This window comes from Schistocerca serialis, chromosome 12 (genome assembly GCF_023864345.2).
Source record: "Schistocerca serialis cubense isolate TAMUIC-IGC-003099 chromosome 12, iqSchSeri2.2, whole genome shotgun sequence".
NCBI lineage: Eukaryota > Metazoa > Arthropoda > Insecta > Orthoptera > Acrididae > Schistocerca > Schistocerca serialis.
This window is the reverse complement of record NC_064649.1, coordinates 132,559,038-132,578,973: the sequence shown is the minus strand read 5'-3', so window position 1 is coordinate 132,578,973 and position 19,936 is coordinate 132,559,038. Positions and strand designations below refer to the sequence as shown.

Below are 19,936 nucleotides of genomic sequence, written 5' to 3'. Positions count from 1 at the left end.
TCAGCTTTGCACTTCTGTCGTTGTGTTTCACCGAAATACTTGTGCATTTCCACCTGTAATACTTCCCAGCTTGTGAACTTCTCCTCGTTGTTCTCATACCATTGCTTGGCAGTGCCCTCCAAGTAGAAAAATATGTTAGCCAAACACACGGTGTCATCCCATTTGTTAAATTTGGCTATACGCTCATATACCTTCAGCCACTTGTTTAGATCTGGGCCATTGTCACCAGAGAACCCGGAAGGATGTCTCATGTGGAGGCACACAGTTGCTGCCATCGTAACGTCCTCTTCTTCTTCTGTGTCTGGTAGATTGCGATCTGTGGAATATGGCTCGAACTTGGGTTTCTCACTACACAAACGGTGGCTTGATGGGAGCCACTGTGTCGTCAGTAATGTGCCCTATCGTAAGTTCCAATACCCAGCATCTCCGCCAGTATAATGTCATGTAGAAGACGGTGTAATTAGATGAGTGACAAACACTAACTTCACTTAACTATCGTTTATTCAGCACTTGCACATACAAGAGCGCAGAGTGAACTGCCTCCGGTCAGAACACATACGGTATACATACAGCTACAGAACATTCCAGTACAAAGATTCTTGCCATTTGTGGATACTTCTAGAATGTACTCGAACCAAATACAGAAATTAAAATTTTACAGTTCAGGTAAATTTTGAACTCACGACCCTCGATGCAACAGTCTAGTATCATAACCACTACACTATGGCGACTGTGCTGCGCAGCCTCTTCTGCAACGTTATAACAGAACATTTGCATTGTTGTGCCATTGGATGCTGCTGGTGGTGGAGTGGGAGGGGGAGAGGTGATAGGGAGACCGATGGTAGTAAAAAGAGGGGGTGTCATTTTTTAGTTCTTGCCTAGAGTGGCAAAGCACATAGCAATGGCCGTGCAGATGGCCCAGCAATACAGCTTTAAGTCCAAGAATGTAAATGGCAAGTACATTGTCAGGTTGTTGCCAGTGCCATCTCTCACTGCCTGTGAGTGGGTACTCGGACTTAATGCACAAAGCCGAAGGCACAGTACAACAATGTATTCACTGAAAATGAAAGAAAAAGGGATCGATAAGCAGGGGGATGGGGGTTAGACATTGAAAGAGGGAGGAGTAAACTGTGAAAGGGGAAGTGCGTACAGCAGTTATTCTTGTGAAGGTATGTTGTAGCTTAGTGAGTTTCTTCAACAGAAGCTGCTAGTGATTGCCAGTGATTCATGCAAGAATGCCTCACATTGCTATTCACACAGCACTACTTCTTGGGAGACTGGTACACATGTCTCACTTATAGAACCAGCATTTTGAAACTATCCTGGTCTGTACTGTTAAGTAACTTCGACTTTGAAGTGAGAGGCAGGGCCCGATCGAGCAGATTCGACAGTCCTGGAGTCCAGATCATCAGTTATTGAATAGTGGGCCTCACTCTGCAAAGTATTTGACATAAATTAGTTACGTCTGCGGCCCAGTGAAATTCGCAGAATCTTTTGCTCAGACAGTAGCCTCGTCACTGCTAATCTCAACACACACCTCTGTACATTTGCCAGCTGTCACGGTAGATCTTCATCTGCCACGCAGTTCGCTCTAACACCTGCTACATTTTTTCCGTTGAAGATTCGAATAGTAATTGACTGTAACTCGCATTCTGTGGTGCCATTTTCGTTCACAGCAATTTTAACTAGTTGTTTACAAAGAGAAAGTGACAGCAGTAGGAAAAAGCACACTTATGAGTCATTTTGGTTATGATTACTGAATGAGAAGACCGACCTGCTGAACTAAATAGAGACTGGTCCCAAACTGTGGGTTTCCTATGCTTACGCACTGGTGTCAGGTCATACAGCCTCAGGAGAAGCGAGGCCACTTCTGTCAACCAGAAGTGTTACAGTTATTGTGTTTTGGGTTGCAAAAGGAATATCTCTTGTGGATTTTAGATATAGAAGGAGAATAAATAACGGAACTGGCTGCGAGGCTAAGAAAATGAAAAAGATCGTACAAAACAAATGACACAGTCTCTCGATTACTATTGTGTTTTGACACGAAAGCCCTCAGTCACACTCTGCCTTGCAAACAGGGGAACTGTTGCCTTATTTTAACAGGATTTTTTGAGTGTGTGCAGTACAGCCCAGGCTCGGTTTCTGTGCAGAAAATTGGTTTGACTTCAAAGACTTTGACTCTGACAGAAACTCGAGATGCCCTTCAGGTTGAAATCTCAGAGAGCAGAATTTTATGTGGAGACAATCTGTCAGCTACTTAAGATATATGAATAGTGATTATGTAGAGAAGAAATACAAAGTACTGATTTCGAGATTTTTTTTTTAACAAATTTGATTTGGGTTCTCCAGTGTTCACTTTATCACTTAGGGGACTTTCCGTATAGTGCTCGTATAAAACTGAAGCCCCACTTACCTTCCTACAGGTGATCCCTACTGCGGTCGGAGTGCCGGCGACGGTGCTGGTGAATGCACTACCGGCGCCACTGCTGCTGCAGCCGGGCGTGGTGGCGGTGGACGGCACGACGGCAGTGCAGATCCCGCATCTCGTGGCGGCCGCGGGCGGCGTCCTGCAGCAGCCCACCTCGGCTGCCGACCTGTTCCAGCCCCACCAGGCGGCGGCCGCCGCCGCGCCCGCCCCCGCGCCCGCGCCCCAGCAGCACCTGCCACAGCACGGCCACCACCACCAGCAACAACAGCACCACCAGCACCAGCACCACCGCGTCGCCACGTCGGTCGCTTCCGTGCACCACGGTCACCATGCCGTCGGCGCGCAGGCTACGCTCCCGCAACGCAAGGCTGGCAGCAAGAGGCGCAAGGTGCCTCCGCAGACTGTCGCGTCGATGCTGCACGTTGCGCAGCAGCAGCAGCAGCAACAGCAACAGCAGCAGCAGCAACAGCTGCAGGTATTTGGACTGTTCACAAAATTGGGCGGTTTCATTGTGTCAAAATGGTAAAGAGCAGCAATCAGTTGTTGTTTCCATTTTAGCTTCATTAGAGCAGATCCATATTTTGGCTAGTAACTGGCCATTATCGAAGCTGAAATCAGAGAATATGTGGAATTTACACAGACTAGACAACTGCCGTAGGGGGACACAGAGCCCTCTTCAAAATGTTTTTTTTTTTTTTTTTTTTTAATTATATTTACATTAGGCTGTGGCCCAAGAGATATTTCTTTACCTTATGCTTCATCTTTAATGCTGGAGACATCATCATAGGCTTCAAAGACTCGGACAGCAGTTTCAAACTTGAAACAATCTCAGTAAACCAAACTGGTGCAACATCTCCAGCATTACGAGACAAAATATTATTAATAGAAATATGCCTTCGACCATGGCCTAAATCCCATAAAACAAAATTCACTAAGAATGCAGATATGATAGTTCCTGGCTTGTACAGCTGTAATTTCGCGAGTAGTTATGTAACGTATTCAGGCATGTGTAGTTGTGTGTAAAAGTTAGTTTAATTCTGTAATTTAGTTTTCCAGTGTCTTGTTATCTCCACCCTTCTCCTCTCTTTAAGTCAAATCATCTGATGACAATTTGATAAACAATCAAAACTGGATGTGATACTATTTATAAGACTGAAGGCTGAGAAATGTATTAAAAAGATTTGAACTATGTGGAGTGAGATGAAACAGAGATCTATGCATGTTCACAGATTCCTTGGGAATATTTAATTGGAGAGGGAATGAGATTTGCGCATGTGCTAGAAAAAGAGAGGCTGTGTCGAGTGTTGTGCAGGAGTGGACTTTGGTGACAGAATGGTGGAGATGCAACACCTATGATGTCAGCCCTCCACCCACTACCAGCTGTGAGGTGTAATATGCTCACCAATCACTGCCAATAGCTCACTGTTAAAATAGTGTCATAGCAGTGAGTAACCGGCAACTTTTGACCTGTGTGTAGGAGAAGGGTAGTTCTATGCTAGTGAAATGGGGATCCTGAATTGCAGTTGTTCTATCATACTGACAGCTATGAGGTTAAAAGGTATATGCTTGAGATCCAGCACGAGCCTTGGTCAGAGAGATGGAGTGGGCAATGACTGATGCTCAGGTTCAGCACAATATGAAATTGTATCTCTAGAAGTTATGAGAAAGGAGGGCGATAGAGAATGGAGATTAAGAAGCTGATTGTTAAACTGCAAAATATGAAGTTCTCCGTAGCAACTGGGTATGTTTCAGCTCTGAGCGGCTCTTTGACACCTGTTTCTCAGGGCCAGTAGTTTCTCAAAAAAAAAAAAAAAAAAAAATGGTTTTTTTATCTACCTCTTGACCCTGCTTGCCCCAGTCCCCCAGGTCCTGTCCAGGTAGCAAATGGTGTGTGAATAATAATCATAAGTAAGCATCCGTGCGAGTGCAAATCTGTATGCTATTCTTGTGAGATGTATGCAGGAAGAAGCAGTATCCATGAGTGTGAGTACTTCTTGGGAAACTGGTGCACGTATCTTGCTTTTTGGTGAGTCCCTGAGCCGGTCCTGCAAAACTGTCCTCTCAACAAATACCCTTTACTCTGAAGTGATAGGCTCGAGATTTGTTCAAGGAAAAGTTTGGCTATGGCCATGCAGTACTAATCCATCTCAGCTCATCCACTAGCCGGTGGGACTCTCACGTGTAGTGTTTCTTGTGAACAGGTTATCTTGTATGGTCATTCATACTGTGTCTGCTGGCAGCTGTGAGGGCCTCTTCCTGGCTGAAGAGGTTCATATTGCACAGAATAGCAGTCCCATTCTGTCTCGTAGTGGTGGAATGGTGGTTATGGTCATGGAAATCTTGAGTGTGAACTTTAGTATAGTGTTCCTGAGGTACTGCATGCACTAAGAACTTTATATTACTAAATTAACAAATTTCTATGGTATATTCATGAGAAGATATTAAGCTTGAAGTAGGTGTGTGACAGTTAAGGAACCTTTTTAAGGTAAATATATAAATTAATTGAATCATTCGAATAAAAAGAAATTTGTTTATTTGGTTGCACCACAAAAGCAAATTCACAGTTGATGTATAATGATAAAGAATTTTTGGTTTTGAGCCTTAGTTTGAAACCTAGTTCTAGAAAAATAATTCACCCTCGGCTCACTGCACAGCTTTATGTCATCAGTTTATTTCCGAACAACTATCTAATGGTTAAACCACTGTGGTTAATACTATTACCTAGTGATGTGGGCTAGGCAAATGCCTAGTGGGCAGGACATTTATAAATGGGCACTTGCCTGGGAATTGGCCCAAAGCAGTTTTAAATGCTCAAAATCTGAGCACTTATAAAAAAAAGTACTTTTTTAAAGTTTGTACTGCTAGAATGCATAATTTACCAATTAAAATACGGGATGGGATGATACTCTTGATATTACAAGTAAGTAAATGTTTACGTGTTAACATACATTTGTCGTTCATAGTCTTTTTTACTAATAACAAAAGGAAAGAAGAGAGAAACATGGTGTTGTCGCCCCCCCCCCACCCCCCCCCCTCCCACCTCCCTCCTCATGTCCTCATGCTATATCAAGGAAGGGTGCGTGTTACTGATAGCTGCTTTTCATTTACAATGCCCTTTTTATTTTTACCAGTCCTCTCTCTCACTCTCTCTCTCTCACACACACACACACACACACACACACACACACACACACACACAAAAAAAAAAAAAAAACAACAACAACAACATTGCCCGTAGTTCATCACTTTGTAATATAACACACTGTATAAACCGTGTAAACTCTCAGAAACTGATCAATGGTTATTGATAACAAAAATATAACTTAATGTATTAAGCAGCTGGTATGCATTTCTTGGTAATGAATGTATTTTTAAATTTTGAACTGCTATCAGTGAAAAAAGAGCTTTATTGTCAGATGTAGTGACAAAACAAAGATGCTGGAATTGTTCAATTCTGATACTAGTCGATTCCTAGAGTACTGATTCTTGGACAATTGGAATTGGCATATGACTGATGCCTAATTAAAATCATTATGGATAAACTTTTTTTGCTCTAATATTTTTGCAGTAGTATAGCATAAGTAAAAATACTACCTACAGGTTACCTACTTAATATAAACTATGTTTTATATCAAGAATTACTTTTAAACTTGAGTTTTGTTTTCTTTTTTTTTATTGTTATGCACTGCCCCAGGAATTAACCTCATTAGAAATTTATATTTTCGTTTACAGTCCCTAACTCTCAAGCAGCTTTTTCAACTTGGCTACCCAAACATTGCAGAAGCAGTGCTGTAAAACACCTTTTCTTATACAAAATATCAGTTTAAATTTTTTTAATAAGTTCCACTTATCAGTCAATCCTTAAAATGCGTGAATGCCTGGGCATTTATGAATATTGGGTATTTGCGCAGGCATTGATCCTGGACATTTCCCCTAACTTATAAATGCCCGGGCATTTTACCTCACTACTGTTACACCTATGTAGCTTTTGTGTTGTCCCCCACACAGTGTACTAATACAGAAAAGTAGCGAGCCTAGACGTGCCGTAGTTACAGGTCGTGCACTCTGTGCAAAAGCGGCATATATATTTCCAGGGGTACCAGCCCGGGGCGATGCTGACGATCGTGCCGGGGAAGGGTGGCGCACCTGCGCAGATCGTGGTGGGCGGTGCTCCGCCCTCCCACTCGCACGCGCCTGCGAGCGCAGCTGCCGGGCAGCAGCCGCCTGCCGGCCCGCAGGCGGCGCAGCCCCCACCCCCGCCACCGCCACAGCCGCAGCCGTCACCTATCAACCTGCTGCAGCCCGTCAGTGTGGTGCAGAACTTCCAGCCGGCCTTCCAGCAGTTCATCGTGCCGGGTCTGGGCGGCATGGTGATGGCCGCCGACGGCACCGCCGCCCTGTTGCCTGATGCCGGAGTCCAGCTGCAGGTCAGTGCCGACGTGGGGCAAACAAATTACTCATTTACACAATTAGAGAAGTTGCATTGTCAATTTCATTCACTTGTTTGTGCAGTAGGAGTCACTTTACACTGTGACATTACAGGAAGTGAATTAGTGTTTGAATGTGCCAATTTAGTTGTGACACTCTTTAGAAAAAGGGGTAGATTTCGGGAAAGTCACCCAGAACCTCGGGTCAGGGGAGACTTGTCGTACGGGATGAGAAGGAAAGACAGAGTCTGTGTGATTATTCCTCTCAGACTATTAGTTTCCAAAATGTAGATCATTGTCACTTATCGAGACAATTTATGTCATCTGATTATTGGTGTCTTCCAGCATTCATCAAAAGTTTAGGACTACAGTCATCGCCATTATCGAAGGCTAAGTGCTATATGAGGGAGAGTCATAATTGTCAAGATATGACCATAAAACTCACACTTCAGTACCACACATTTTTTTGAGGAACAGAGTGCTCCATTGTGGTTTCAGTTGTAGAAGTCTGCATTCCTGTTCAAAAAACATTCTTCTGGAAAACCTGGAATTCTTAGTGAATTATAGTTGACCTGAAAATATCAGGGAATTTAAGGAATTTCATAAAACTTCCTGCCAAGTTAAAACTGTGTGCCGGACCAAGACTCGAACTTGGGACCTTTGCCTTTTGTGGGCAAGTGCTCTACCATCTGAGCTATCCAAGCACAACTCACAACCCACCCTCACAGCTTCAAATATACTAGTACCTCTCATTCTGCAATTTCATAAAATCTCAGGGATTTCTGTATTTTTAACCCAGTATTGAAATTGAATTTTATTTAGTTTTGGAAATCACAAATTTTAAAACACTTAATATCTCAAAGTGTATTAATCATATAAATATTATTTGATACAAATTATCGATGCGATTAAACTACTGCTTATGGCTGGTATATAGCTCAGCAGAGAGGAAAGAAAACTTATATTGTGTTACGCTACCACTCCCAACCCCCACCCACCTTCTGCCGCTCACGATTAATTTATCAGGAGCTCCTTGACACCTTCTGCCTTCTCACACCTGGATATCTGAGGGAATTCTTTTTCCAAAGTTTGGGTAGCCACGACGATGCAACCTCAATAATCATCTCCTCATTGTTCTGGTGATACCTTTGTCTTGACGTCCTCCTGTAACTTTGCGAGAAGATTATGGTTGTATGCCCCTGTGACAGTTTCTCACTAATGAGCATAATCTGTTGGCACTACGCTGAGGCAGTCCCAATAACATTCGACCTTTACTGTGCCTGATGGTGGTCAGGTCTTCATCTTTCTTGACGTTGGTGAATCCACATAATTCCACTGCTTGCTCTGCTCCCTTGCCTCAGAGGCCATAGTGATGCACACAGCATCTGTCTGCAGTGATTAGCCAGGTAAAGAAGTCCTGGATTGGTTCTATACAGTTGCACCAAATCCACTGCTGCCTCAGGATGGCTGGCTTTGAAAGTTTCAGAACCCAGCAGGCCTTGTCATGTCCTAAATGTCATGCAGGATGTTGAATATGATTTCTATCAGTGTTGATGAAAATTTAGAAAGCCTGTATACAAGATGTCCCACTCAAACCTCCCTGATTTCAAGGACCCAGGAGAGAAAAACCACTGTAGATATGACAATGAAAAATGCACTACAGTTTAGAGCATCTCAAAGAATTTATATTCCCGTGTCAGAAGTGCCAAGTACCGTCGCCAGAGTGCAGCATGGCCTTATGAGGTGAAAGTGGCAACTCTACAGCAGCATGCACAAGCAGTAGTGTGGTTTGCAGAAACAAAATCGCCAATGACTGTGCATAGAAATTATCGTCGTGTGTATGAGTGTGTTCCACCTGATGTGAAAACAATTAAGGAATAGGAATGGTATAGGAAGTTTCTGGCAACAGGAAGAGTTCTGAGATATTCTGACAGTGCACTTAATGGAGTTTTAAAAGAGACAGTGGAGGACATCAGACAAACGTTTCTCAGAAGCTCACGTAAGTCAATTCATCAAGCATCTAGGCAACTTGATGTACCTCAGTCAACATCGCATCGTGTAGATCGCCTGCGTCTTCATATGTGTGCTTACAGAGTGCAAATTCTGCAACATCTGACGCCAAACGACAAACCACGCCGACAACAATTTTCTGCAGATATGCTGCAGCATATTGATATGCATGCCAACTTCCTGGAAAGATGTTTATTCTCAGATGAGGCAACCTTTCATCTATTAAGAAGTGTTAATAGGCGTAATGTTCGGATTTGGGGTTTGCAAAATCCGCACGTTGTCATTGAACACGTTTGTGGTACCCCTAAACTATACATCTGGTGCGGACAAATGCACGACAAGATTGTTAGACCGTTCTTCTTTGCAGAACAAACAGTGAATGGGTCAGTATATCTGGGCATGTTGCAGCAGTTTGTGTACCCTCAGATACAAGATATGCAACCCAATATCATTTTTCAACAAGATGGAGCTCTGCCTCATTGACCAACGGCTGTTCGCAAGTTCCTGGATAGGAAATTTCCCAATTGTTGGATCGCATGCGGAGGACCCATTGCGCTTGAATTCTTCGTGTGGGGATTCTTAAAGGACTGCGTGTATGCAACCAAAGTGGATGATATACCTACGTTGTGACATTGTATCACTAATGCGATTGCAACAATAACAGAAGAAATGTTACAAAGAACTTGGCAAGAAATTGAATATAGACTCGATATTCTTCATTCTACAAGTGGTTCACATGTAATATTTATGGAGTGAGGGAACTGCTGGTCAAATTTACAAACATGTTGTAACATACTCGAGGTTCCAAAATGAGTGCTTAGTTTGCATTGTGAGGCACATACCAGTGTATTTGAAGCTGTCTCATAAACACGTGAAAACTTTTCCCTGCTGGAGTTGAGCTGTCTTTTGTGACATTCTTATTTTCTCCTGTATCTCCTTTAATTCCAATTTGTTCAGTTTTCTGCTCCCACTTTTATGATAAATGAGCTGCAGTGAAACTACTTACGCAAACATATACCTGGCTATTCTGTAGTCACGTTGGATTGGCAGTGCGAGCTGTTGTCAGGTATGCCAGCCTGAATGGGTCCTGTAAAGCTCATCAGGCTTACGGGAACCCAAACTGGCCTGCTTTGACCACTGTGCTTCAGAACACACGTACGCTTGCGTCTTCCTTGCAGCAGCTTGAGCTGTTTTAGTGGATGTGGCAGAGGTAGGGGGGCAGGGAGACTTAGAGGAGAATTTGTACACCTCTGACTGTTACCGTACACTCCCAACGACGCCGCACGGGTTGTTTCCTATGGGATACACAAACTACTGCACAGTATTTTACTTTTATCAATGCAATACACAGTCTTGTTTCAGCTCCTGTATCAATGTGCTACATACTGTGGCACTGGCTTTTCAGTGTGTATCTGGACTGCAGATCTGCACCAAACAATCAAAATAATAATTATATAACTTTTTTTTTAGGGGATACATAAAATTTTGTGAGTACCTTTCATAAGATGGATGCACTCTGTTGACTGCTTAGCACTGAATAAGTTGCCATCTAATCTAAAAGCCATAAATTCAACTAAATACTTAGGTATTACAATTACGAACAACTTAAATTGGAAAGAACACATAGCAAATGTTGTGGGGAAGGCTAACCAAAGGCTGCGTTTTATTGGCAGAGCACTTAGAAAATGTAGCAGACCTACTAAGGAGACTGGCTACACTACGCTTGGCGTCCTCTTTTAGAATACTGCTGCGTGGACAGAGTACATCAAAAAAGTTCAAAGAAAGGCACGTTTTGTAATATTGAAAAATATGGGAGAGAGTGTCACAGAAATGATACAGGATTTGAGCTGGAAATCATTAAAAGAAAGGTGTTTTTCGTTGCGACAGAATCCTCTCACGGAAATTCCAATCACCAACTTTCTCCTTCGAATGCGAAAATATTTTGTTGACACCGACCTACATAGGGAGGAACAATCATCATGATAAAATAAGGGAAATCAGAGCTTGTACGGAAAGATACAGGTGCTCATTCTTTCCGTGCACTATACAAGATTGGAATAATAGAGAATTGTGAAGGTGGTTCGATGAACCCTCTGCCAGGCACTTGAATGTGATTTGCAGAGTATCCATGTAGATGTAAATATCTGCAAATGCCCCTGTTGACAGAATGGCTCTAGTAATACAAAAGCAAGTAATAAGTGCTCAGGCAGTTTGTTTTTATATGAAGATAAGTTTTATCTCTGTGAAATAAATATCTGTCTCGGCTTCATTTCATGTGATTCTTTGTCCCTCGGGTCATTTCTTCAGCTTTGGGAACAAGGTAATTACAAGAGCTAAATACAATTTTAAGGTGAAGATTATGCAGTTTCACAGCAATAATCCAAAAACTGGTGGATGTGCGTTGTTGTAATGAACTAGAATTTTCTTCTTTGTGAGATATGGATGTTTGCCTCGGAAAGCAACCTTCAGTTTGTCTCGTAGTGAAGTGTGATACATCCCAATGATGGTTCTGCCCATCTGAAGTTAGCAAGAAGACATTACTTCATGCAGATGATACCACATTTGCTTCCTTTTTTGTGCTTTCACCTCTCCTCACCTATTGTTGTGACAGCACCTCCACCTCGTGCACGTAACGATGCAGGGGAAGAGCTATGTTCATTAGAGCACTTTTTTATCACCAGTTAAGGGGCACGTTATCTGTCGAGCAGGACGTTTGCAGTGTCGGTAAGCTCGAGTGCACTCAATCGACGTTTGTTCAGTAAGGCGTGGCAAATTTTTGCCGTGGTCTCAGTGGTCATTGAGGCTTTCAAACGTCCCTGGTGCCAGCCACATTCATCCAATGCATGACGGTGCTTAAATTTGGCATTAATGTTCTCCAGAGTTAAAAATGGAAAAAAGAATCTTTTAATGCCAAATTTAACTCCTATTTTATGTTTGTTGGGTGTAATCCTTTTAAAACGGAGTATTTTATCACACCTGGAATTTTGTCAGATTTCATTAAAATTATAAAACTCAATTTTTTGCATTATCAGCACTTAAAAGCAATTAATGGTATGTTTCTGTACCTTCACAGTACGCTGTCTAAAGATTCGTAGCAGTTTGGACATTTGGTGAAACTTGACGTAAGACACTTCTGGAAATCTTTACTTATGTCACATTATACCTTCTGCAAAAGAAAACAGGTACTTTAAAATCAGAGGCAGTTAATATACATGCCATCTAATGCTACAGCTGGATTCCTTAAAGCCCGTTTTTGACGAAGACGTTGTTAACGGACTGTTTTGTAATTGCACAGGGAGTGCTGCCACCCCAGCCTTTCGCCGGGGCGACCGCGGGCGGTCTGGTCATTCGAGCGACTGGAGTAGGCCAGGCGGGTGTCGGCGCCCAGGCGACTGCCGGGAAGTTCTTGTCGCCGGCTCCCCCGCAGTTCCTGGTCAACGGGAATGCCTTCAGTGGACAGCTTAGCCCACTGGTGGCAGCTGGCGTCAGCCCCACACAGCACCACCAGGTATGTCCGGCCATCTGCCCACTACTGTCATTAAAAGTGCACAATATTTATTTGGACTACAAGTTTCGTTTAGAGGTGTACTACATAAAGGGGATAGAGAATTAATTTTTGCAGTCACCATTTAATGGGGTGGCAACTTGTCTGTGGAATTACCAAGCAGGGAATTCTAAGGGAAACTGAATTTATTTGGAAAGATCGAGAAATATCGGGGAATTGTGAAAGAGCATTGGGTTCTGGGAGATTTTATGGGGTGTTGAGCTGGCCACTGATAGAAAGAAATGTTCTGAGTCATTTTGTTACAAATCTACTCTGCTTCAGAAACAATTGATTATTGAGGCATGTAAGAAAAGGTAAAGAAGGGCACTGAATTGTTGTAATGTTTGGTGCTACTTCTGATTTGCCCGTCAATCTCGTGAATCTTCATTACTCTGTATAGGTTTTCGGCTCTGGGGCCATTTCCCATTGTACAATATTTAGGGACACATAGTGTGAATTTCCCTGAAAATTTGTTATGTATTTATGAATTATCATTCACGCACAAACAAAGGTGGTTTCTTAATTGTACAAAAATGTATATCAGCTCTATATCTGAACACATGTTTTGTAGATCAGCATTAAATATTTAGTGTCGATTCTTTGCACCGTATTTCTTTGTAAAGAAGTACTTTGCAGAGTTTCTCATACTGTCGTGCTTCAAGTTAACAGTGACTATGGAGTGTGTGAAGAGATCAGGTTTGAAACACGATGTGTTGTTTCTATCAAAAACCATTGATATTATGTTCCAGTGACAACAGATTGGAGAATTCTCCTGTGAGGTTTTATCATACATATACTTGAGGTTATCATACAGTGACACAGAAAGGTGACAGGTGACACTAAAAAAGCAGTGTACAGGGTGTTACAAAAAGGTACGGCCAAACTTTCAGGAAACATTCCTCACACACAAATAAAGAAAAGATGTTATGTGGACATGTGTCCGGAAACACTTACTTTCCATGTTAGAGCTCATTTTAGTTTGTTCTTCCACCTACGCTCAATGGAGCACGTGATCATGATTTCATACGGGATACTCTACCTGTCCTGCTAGAACATGTGCCTTTACAAGAACAACACAACATGTGGTTCATGCACGATGGAGCTCCTGCACATTTCAGTCGAAGTGTTCGTACGCTTCTCAACAACAGATTTGGTGACCGAAGGATTGGTGGAGGCGGACGAATTCCATGACCTCCAGCCTCTCCTGACCTCAACCCTCTTGACTTTCATTTATGGGGCCATTTGAAAGCTCTTGTCTACGCAACCCTGGTACCAAATGTAGAGACTCTTCGTGCTCGTATTGTGGACGGCTGTGATACAATACGCCATTCTCCAGGGCTGCATCAGCGCATCAGGGATTCCATGCGACGGAGGGTGGATGCATGTATCCTCGCTAACGGAGGACATTTTGAACATTTCCTGTAACAAAGTGTTTGAAGTCACGCTGTTACGTTCTGTTGCTGTGTGTTTCCATTCCGTGATTAATGTGATTTGAAGAGAAGTAATAAAATGAGCTCTAACATGGAAAGTAAGCGATTCCAGACACATGTCCACATAACATATTTTCTTTCTTTGTGTGTGAGGAATGTTTCCTGAAAGTTTGGCCGTACCTTTTTGTAACACCCTGTAGAGATGTCACGACCTTATAATAAACAAGAATGGTTGATAAAACAGCAAATCCTAGTGGAATTAGGAATAATCTCTAATGAATGATATGATAACCCAATTCTTTTAATTTGTGGCCATGAAAACTAGTCGAGCAAAACTTGCTTTCACATAAAGAAAAATTTGTTCAGGAAAATTTGAAATTTCAGCCTGGAAAATCATAGACATTGCACGGAAATGTTTTGATGAAACAATGTTGCCCCCCTGATTGGAGTTGCACCTATTTGTTCAGTGCTTATGTTGTCCCCATACACTGTGCTGGCATGTTAATTCAACACAGCACTGTGCTGAGCAAATTTTTTAAGTGTGTGATAAAGTTAGTTTTGCCTTCAAAGCTGCTACTTATGTATTTCATTGTGAAGATTGCCACTTCCAAACATCTACACACTTACACATTTTTGCTGTAGAGTCATTCCACATGAGTGGACCAGTGGGTTCCATGTGAGCATTTGCAATGAAAATAAAATTTTACACAGATATTCCTTACAGAGTAAAACTAAGCTGTGCAAAATTTTGAGCTCAAATCAGAAATATTCAATATTTTATAAGGCTCTCAGTAGGAGCCTGTAACAGTCCATTTGGGTGTATATTTAAGGTCACTGTAGCTTATAAACTTTACCTTCTTGCACATGGAAACTGTTGCAGGAGTACTGTGGTCCTGGTATCTTGGCTTCAGACTCCTTTTCCTTCGTTGTGATGTCTGTGTCAGCCTGTAAAGACCAGCTGTTACCAAGTAATTTGGGACTCTTCTTCTTTGCAATACGTGGGTGCAATGCCCATTACAATGAGACAATGAGTACATCACATTTTTACACTTGCTTACAACGGACAGTTATACGACATTAGCCTCTGACAACATCTCTCGTATACCCTGGCTGTCAACCGACAACTGACTATTCGTCCTCGAGACATCAACAGCAAAGTCTCCACAACTCCTGGGGGGCCCGTGAACCAAAGGGTATCTGCTATGCGGGACTTACGCGACATTGAATAATCGCTCGCTGCAGCAAGTGCCACAGTGCACTGTAATATCACCGTCCACTGCCCCGTTTCACAGGTATGCTGCATTCACCCCGACATATAGTACATTTACAAGGGGAAACAAAAATTCCACACACAGAAAGTGAGTTGCATATTTTTACTAAACTAAAAAAGAAAATTCCTTATAAAAATCATGGATGTCATTCTTCGGATTGAAAGAGCAAAATATAACACATCGTTTGAAACCAAAGCTCACTGTTACACCTCAGCTCCCACAATAATTTTCTGTCTGAACTGAATCTTTTGTATCCTGAGCTCAGATTTTGTACAGCTTATTTTTATTCTAAAGGGAACATTTGTGCAAAAATTCATTCAAACTGCAGGTAATCAAGTGGGGACTTCAAAAGCTGGGCTGCAATATTGGTCCCTGGTGTATGTTTTCAGCCTCTGATTCGTGTGAGCATTTTTATTTCTTGATCCTTGTTTCATCTGGCACTTGCCTCAGCACGCTAGTTTTGTTATTTGAGGGGTTGGTTTACGCAGAGTTCCATTTAAGATTTAGTATCAAATTTTTTAGACTCCTGATGGTTGCATCTTCTACACCTTTTCCAGATTTTTGTTATTCTAACCGCATCGACAAAAAATTCACCACAACCAGTCTGTCTAAAGTTCTGTACCTTGTAAAGGCAATATTCTACTGACTGAGCTATCCAGGCACAACCCGTCCCCACAGCTTCATTTCCGCCAGAACCACTCTAATATTTTACAAACTTCACAGATGTCCTTCACTGTGCAAGCAACTCCTAGATTGTGGCTAAGCCATTCCTATCCAGTATCCTCTCTTACTCAACTTACAGCCTGGCTTTATGATGTATGAAACTAGTACTCCTAGAAGAAAGGATATTGCGTGTAATTGGCTCTGGGGTTGTTTTTAAACATAATCTTTCTATCTTCAGCAGAGTGAAGCTAGTAAAACAAAGATGATGCCATTTTTGCCTGGAAATTCCATATGAAAGAAAAGTGTTTGATTGTAAAATGTAAATGTACTTCAGCAGCAATATAAAAAGATAAAAGTTTTACTCTTGTTAATTACTTATCCACTAACTTTGAGTAAATTCAAAGGTAAAAATGCCAATTTTTGTTATTAAGTCATTATAATATTTAATGCTCTGTAAATGCCCAGCACATAGCCATTCAGTCGTTTGTCACAGCTGTGATAGAAATCAGATGAATGACCTGTACCCACTGGTGACTTGGGCACCCATTTCTGAATTGGAAAAATCAAGAGACTGTGGTCTGCTGTTTCCCATCCAGTGGCCGTCCACCTCATCTACACAGTAGCAACTGTTGTATGCCGCATTCAGTTTTGCCATTTCACTCGTTGAGATGGCTCCCAGTCCACAGCAGACTGCAACTGTAATTTCTCCAAATAGGGAGTTGGCAAAGGGAGGACCACAGTATGAGGAGGAGAATTTAGTTTGGCTTGTATCAAAAATTGGCCAATAAAAATACACACACCGTAACTGATTATCTGTAGTCTCAATTTTTAGGTTGTGGACTGGAAACTTCTCAGGGCCTCCAACTGTGTGGCAGTGTCAAGTCACCCTGATGTTTTGACAAGTGTCACACTTGTCATCGTCTGACGAAATGTTGAGATGTTGCAGACATATTCACTTGTGATGGCGGGTGCCCTCTCCGTCTAGTTCTGAGCACACCCTGCTCTTGTGCAGTTGGTGTGAGGGATAGGGGCAAGGTGGGTGAAGCAATAAAGGAAGGTAGGGGCCAGGGGCTCGGGTCTGCATTCAAATCTTTCTTCGAGCGCTCTCGATCTGCATCGTTGTCCACTGAGGAGTGCACTGGCAGTATATAGCCACTAACGTGGGATTCTGCACTGAATTAAGTTGGTAATTTTCATCCCTCTGGACAATAGTCTTGTGGGCCCCTATTTCTATAGATTTCTTCACAGTCCTTTCCTAATAGCCATTGACTGGGTACAGAAACTTAGTTTTTTCCAAAACAAATGTATATTCGTCATATAAGTTATGCTCTTTCATAGCTGATTTCTCTGTGAGGCAGATATACACATTCAGTGTTTTTGAGTATGGCACTGAGTTCCCATTGAATTAGTGGACACATTTATACCAGATGCTTTATGTCCCTTGTATGCTAAGTTTCTGCAGCTACTTTGTGGAGATTGAATACCTTTTTATCTTCAGTGCTGGGTGGAAATTGTTTTTGACATGGCCTTCACCAAGTAACTGTGTGGTCTTAGCTGAGAGTTGCCGCAGGTAGGGAAAAAATGAGTTTTATCTCCTCCCCGATTTGCTACATCTGTTCTTTCCTTCAACACGACTTTAAATGGGGCTTTACTGTACCCATTTTGACGGACAGAGTTTCTGAGACTGCCAGCTAGCGAGAGATCTGAGAGCTTTTCACCACTGTGTGTATTGGGACAAATCTACATTCATTCGTAGCCTCCGGTTTGAAGCAAGTTGTCATCCTCGCGGTGCAATGTCGGCCCGTTTACATTCCTATCGAGGTGTAGTTTCTTCGGGAATGTACCAGAAAAGTCTTACCGTCCAAACGCCGAGATCGTACCGCAACGTAGTGAACGGTGTACTTACTTTGCGTTTCGACAGGTGACGTTCCAGACGACGACACAGCCGCAGGTGAGGCCAGAGTTCCTGCAGTGTGCGACAGTACAGCAGACGCAGGCGCAGCAGGCGGGCACAGTGCACGCACAGCACCAGCAGCAGCCGCAGCAGCAGGTGCCGCAGTCGCAGGCGCAGCAGTGCAGCGCCACAGTGGTGCAGCACAACACGACGATAGTGCAGCAGCAGACGACGATGGTGGCGTCCAGCCGCGGGCAGCTGCAAGTGGCGGGCCAGCAGCAGTCGCAGCCACAGACGGTCACCTTCCAGCCGCGCCCGCCGGCACCTGCCACGAAGCAGTCGGTGAGTGCCTAAAAACTTGGCAGTATCGAGTGGAGTTCTCTCCCTCACGGCAGAGTGTCGTTCTACTTGGATTTTGCCGGGTCACAAATATTTAGTTTTCGTGTGTTACTTTGTACAAGTTCTGTGTGACTGATTAGTTTTGCCTTAAACTGGAGGATTGTAGTAGTATGTTGGTTATAATTTGTTTTTGTGGTCACAATATTGCTTTGTATACCTTTCATTCTCTCTCTTCCTCCCTCTTATACTGTGGAAGAAAACCTCTATGCCATCTTAAAATGTAAATGGACTGCTGCAACAAATTTAAATGATAATTAGGATTGGATGAAAAATTAATTTTTTAAAAAGTAAAGGAAAGTCCATTTGTGAGGCAAAAAATAAATAGATTTACATAGTTTCAAGAAATACCAGAACCAACCACACTATTTTAACAAACCTCATGTCAACCAAGAATCTACATGTCACAAGCAAAGGCTTTAGTTAGTATACTGAGAAGATGTGATATTGTCTACAAACTACATTTGTCTACTTTGTAACATTGTGAAGCATGCACAATCTGTATAATACGGTGTCATTTATGGTACGTAATAATTGCTGATTTAAATGTATTATACCCAACTGTTTACCATTTTAAAATAATGTGAAGGTCATTTGTTTTATGCAAAAAGAAATATGAAGACATATGAAGTGTGTGAGAAAAGTAATGAGATTGACAAACACTGCGAGCAATCTGGCAACACTGTGTTGTTCTGCTTGTGTGTACTGGTGTGTTCAACCCTTCCAGATGCTCTGTTTGAGTTTCAGCTCCGTGCAGCCATTTTGTGATTTTTGGAAATGCCGTTAGTAAAGCTATGCTTCTGTTGTATGTTACGAAAATGAAACAGGAGAATTTAGAGCGATGTTATGCACTCGAGTTTTGTGAGACTTGGGAAGTGCTTAAGTGCGACCTTTGCAAAGTTGAAGCAGGCCTATGGGAATATTCCTTTTCAGGAGCACAAGTTTTTCTCTGGCACAAATCAGTTTTGGAAGGCCGAGAACACGTTGAAGATGAACGTCGCTCAGGGAGACCTCCAACTTGAAAAACAGACGTAAATGTCGAATATGTGTGTGCTCTTGTGAGATCAGACTGACATTTAACAATAAGGATGATGAGCGAGCTGTTAAACCTTGACCAGATGTCCTTTAAAGTCTCACGAAATGGGTAAATTAAGTGAGACTGGACATTGCAGAAAAGTAGATGCCACATCCAGACAACATCCTAGGTCACACAGCCACTTCCGACATGGAATTTTTGACCTCAAAAGGCATGTCTGTTATTCCACAGCCTCCTATTCATGTGATCAGAGTCCTAGTTAATTTTTTCTTTTCCTGAAATGGGAAAATGTCTTAAATGGACGTAATTTTTGGACTCTGGAGAACATTCGAAAGTAGAAGGCCCTAGCAGTTGAGGCCTTTCGGTGCTGTTAACAAGGCCGGGAACAACAATTCCACCAGAGGGACTTCCTGCGGAGGGGACAATATAGTTGTTTGGAAAAAATAATAGCTTTGGTAGATAAAAAATCAGTCTTATTACTTTTCTCACACACCTTGTATTTTTCCAAAAAGTAGATTACTTTTTCCCCCTGTGTGGCAGCAGCTTCAAAGTTTACATATTAATCTGTTTGTGATTCATTATAAAAATAAATTTTTGTGTCTTCTTAGCCAATGGAACTAGGAATGCTATTGAAAACGGAAACCCCTGTATTTTTGTCATCATTCTTAAACATTCTATTACCACAGAAATGTGCCATCTAGTTAGTGTCACCCACACAGACAGTGACAGAATTTTCCCTCTGTGCGGTTACAGGTTTCGACACAGACGGCGGGAGCGTCGTGCCAGGGTCCGGTGCGCTCGTCGCCCCCCTGTGGGAGCGGCCAGCTGCAGCCGGCT

The 19,936-nt window shown here is 42.5% G+C and overlaps 1 protein-coding gene across 1 annotated transcript in view; it reads left to right on the top strand.

Moving 5' to 3' along the window:
- The window catches only part of LOC126427999 (uncharacterized), a 331,430-nt gene extending 313,409 nt beyond the window's left edge, over window positions 1–18,021 (top strand). The window contains exons 13-17 of the mRNA XM_050089883.1: window positions 2,424–2,639; window positions 2,697–2,903; window positions 6,523–6,855; window positions 12,161–12,373; window positions 17,695–18,021. Of these exons, the coding sequence (XP_049945840.1) occupies window positions 2,424–2,639; window positions 2,697–2,903; window positions 6,523–6,855; window positions 12,161–12,373; window positions 17,695–18,021 (1,296 nt within the window). The remainder of the gene's footprint in view (window positions 1–2,423; window positions 2,640–2,696; window positions 2,904–6,522; window positions 6,856–12,160; window positions 12,374–17,694) is intronic.
- Window positions 18,022–19,936: the final 1,915 nt, after the last annotated feature.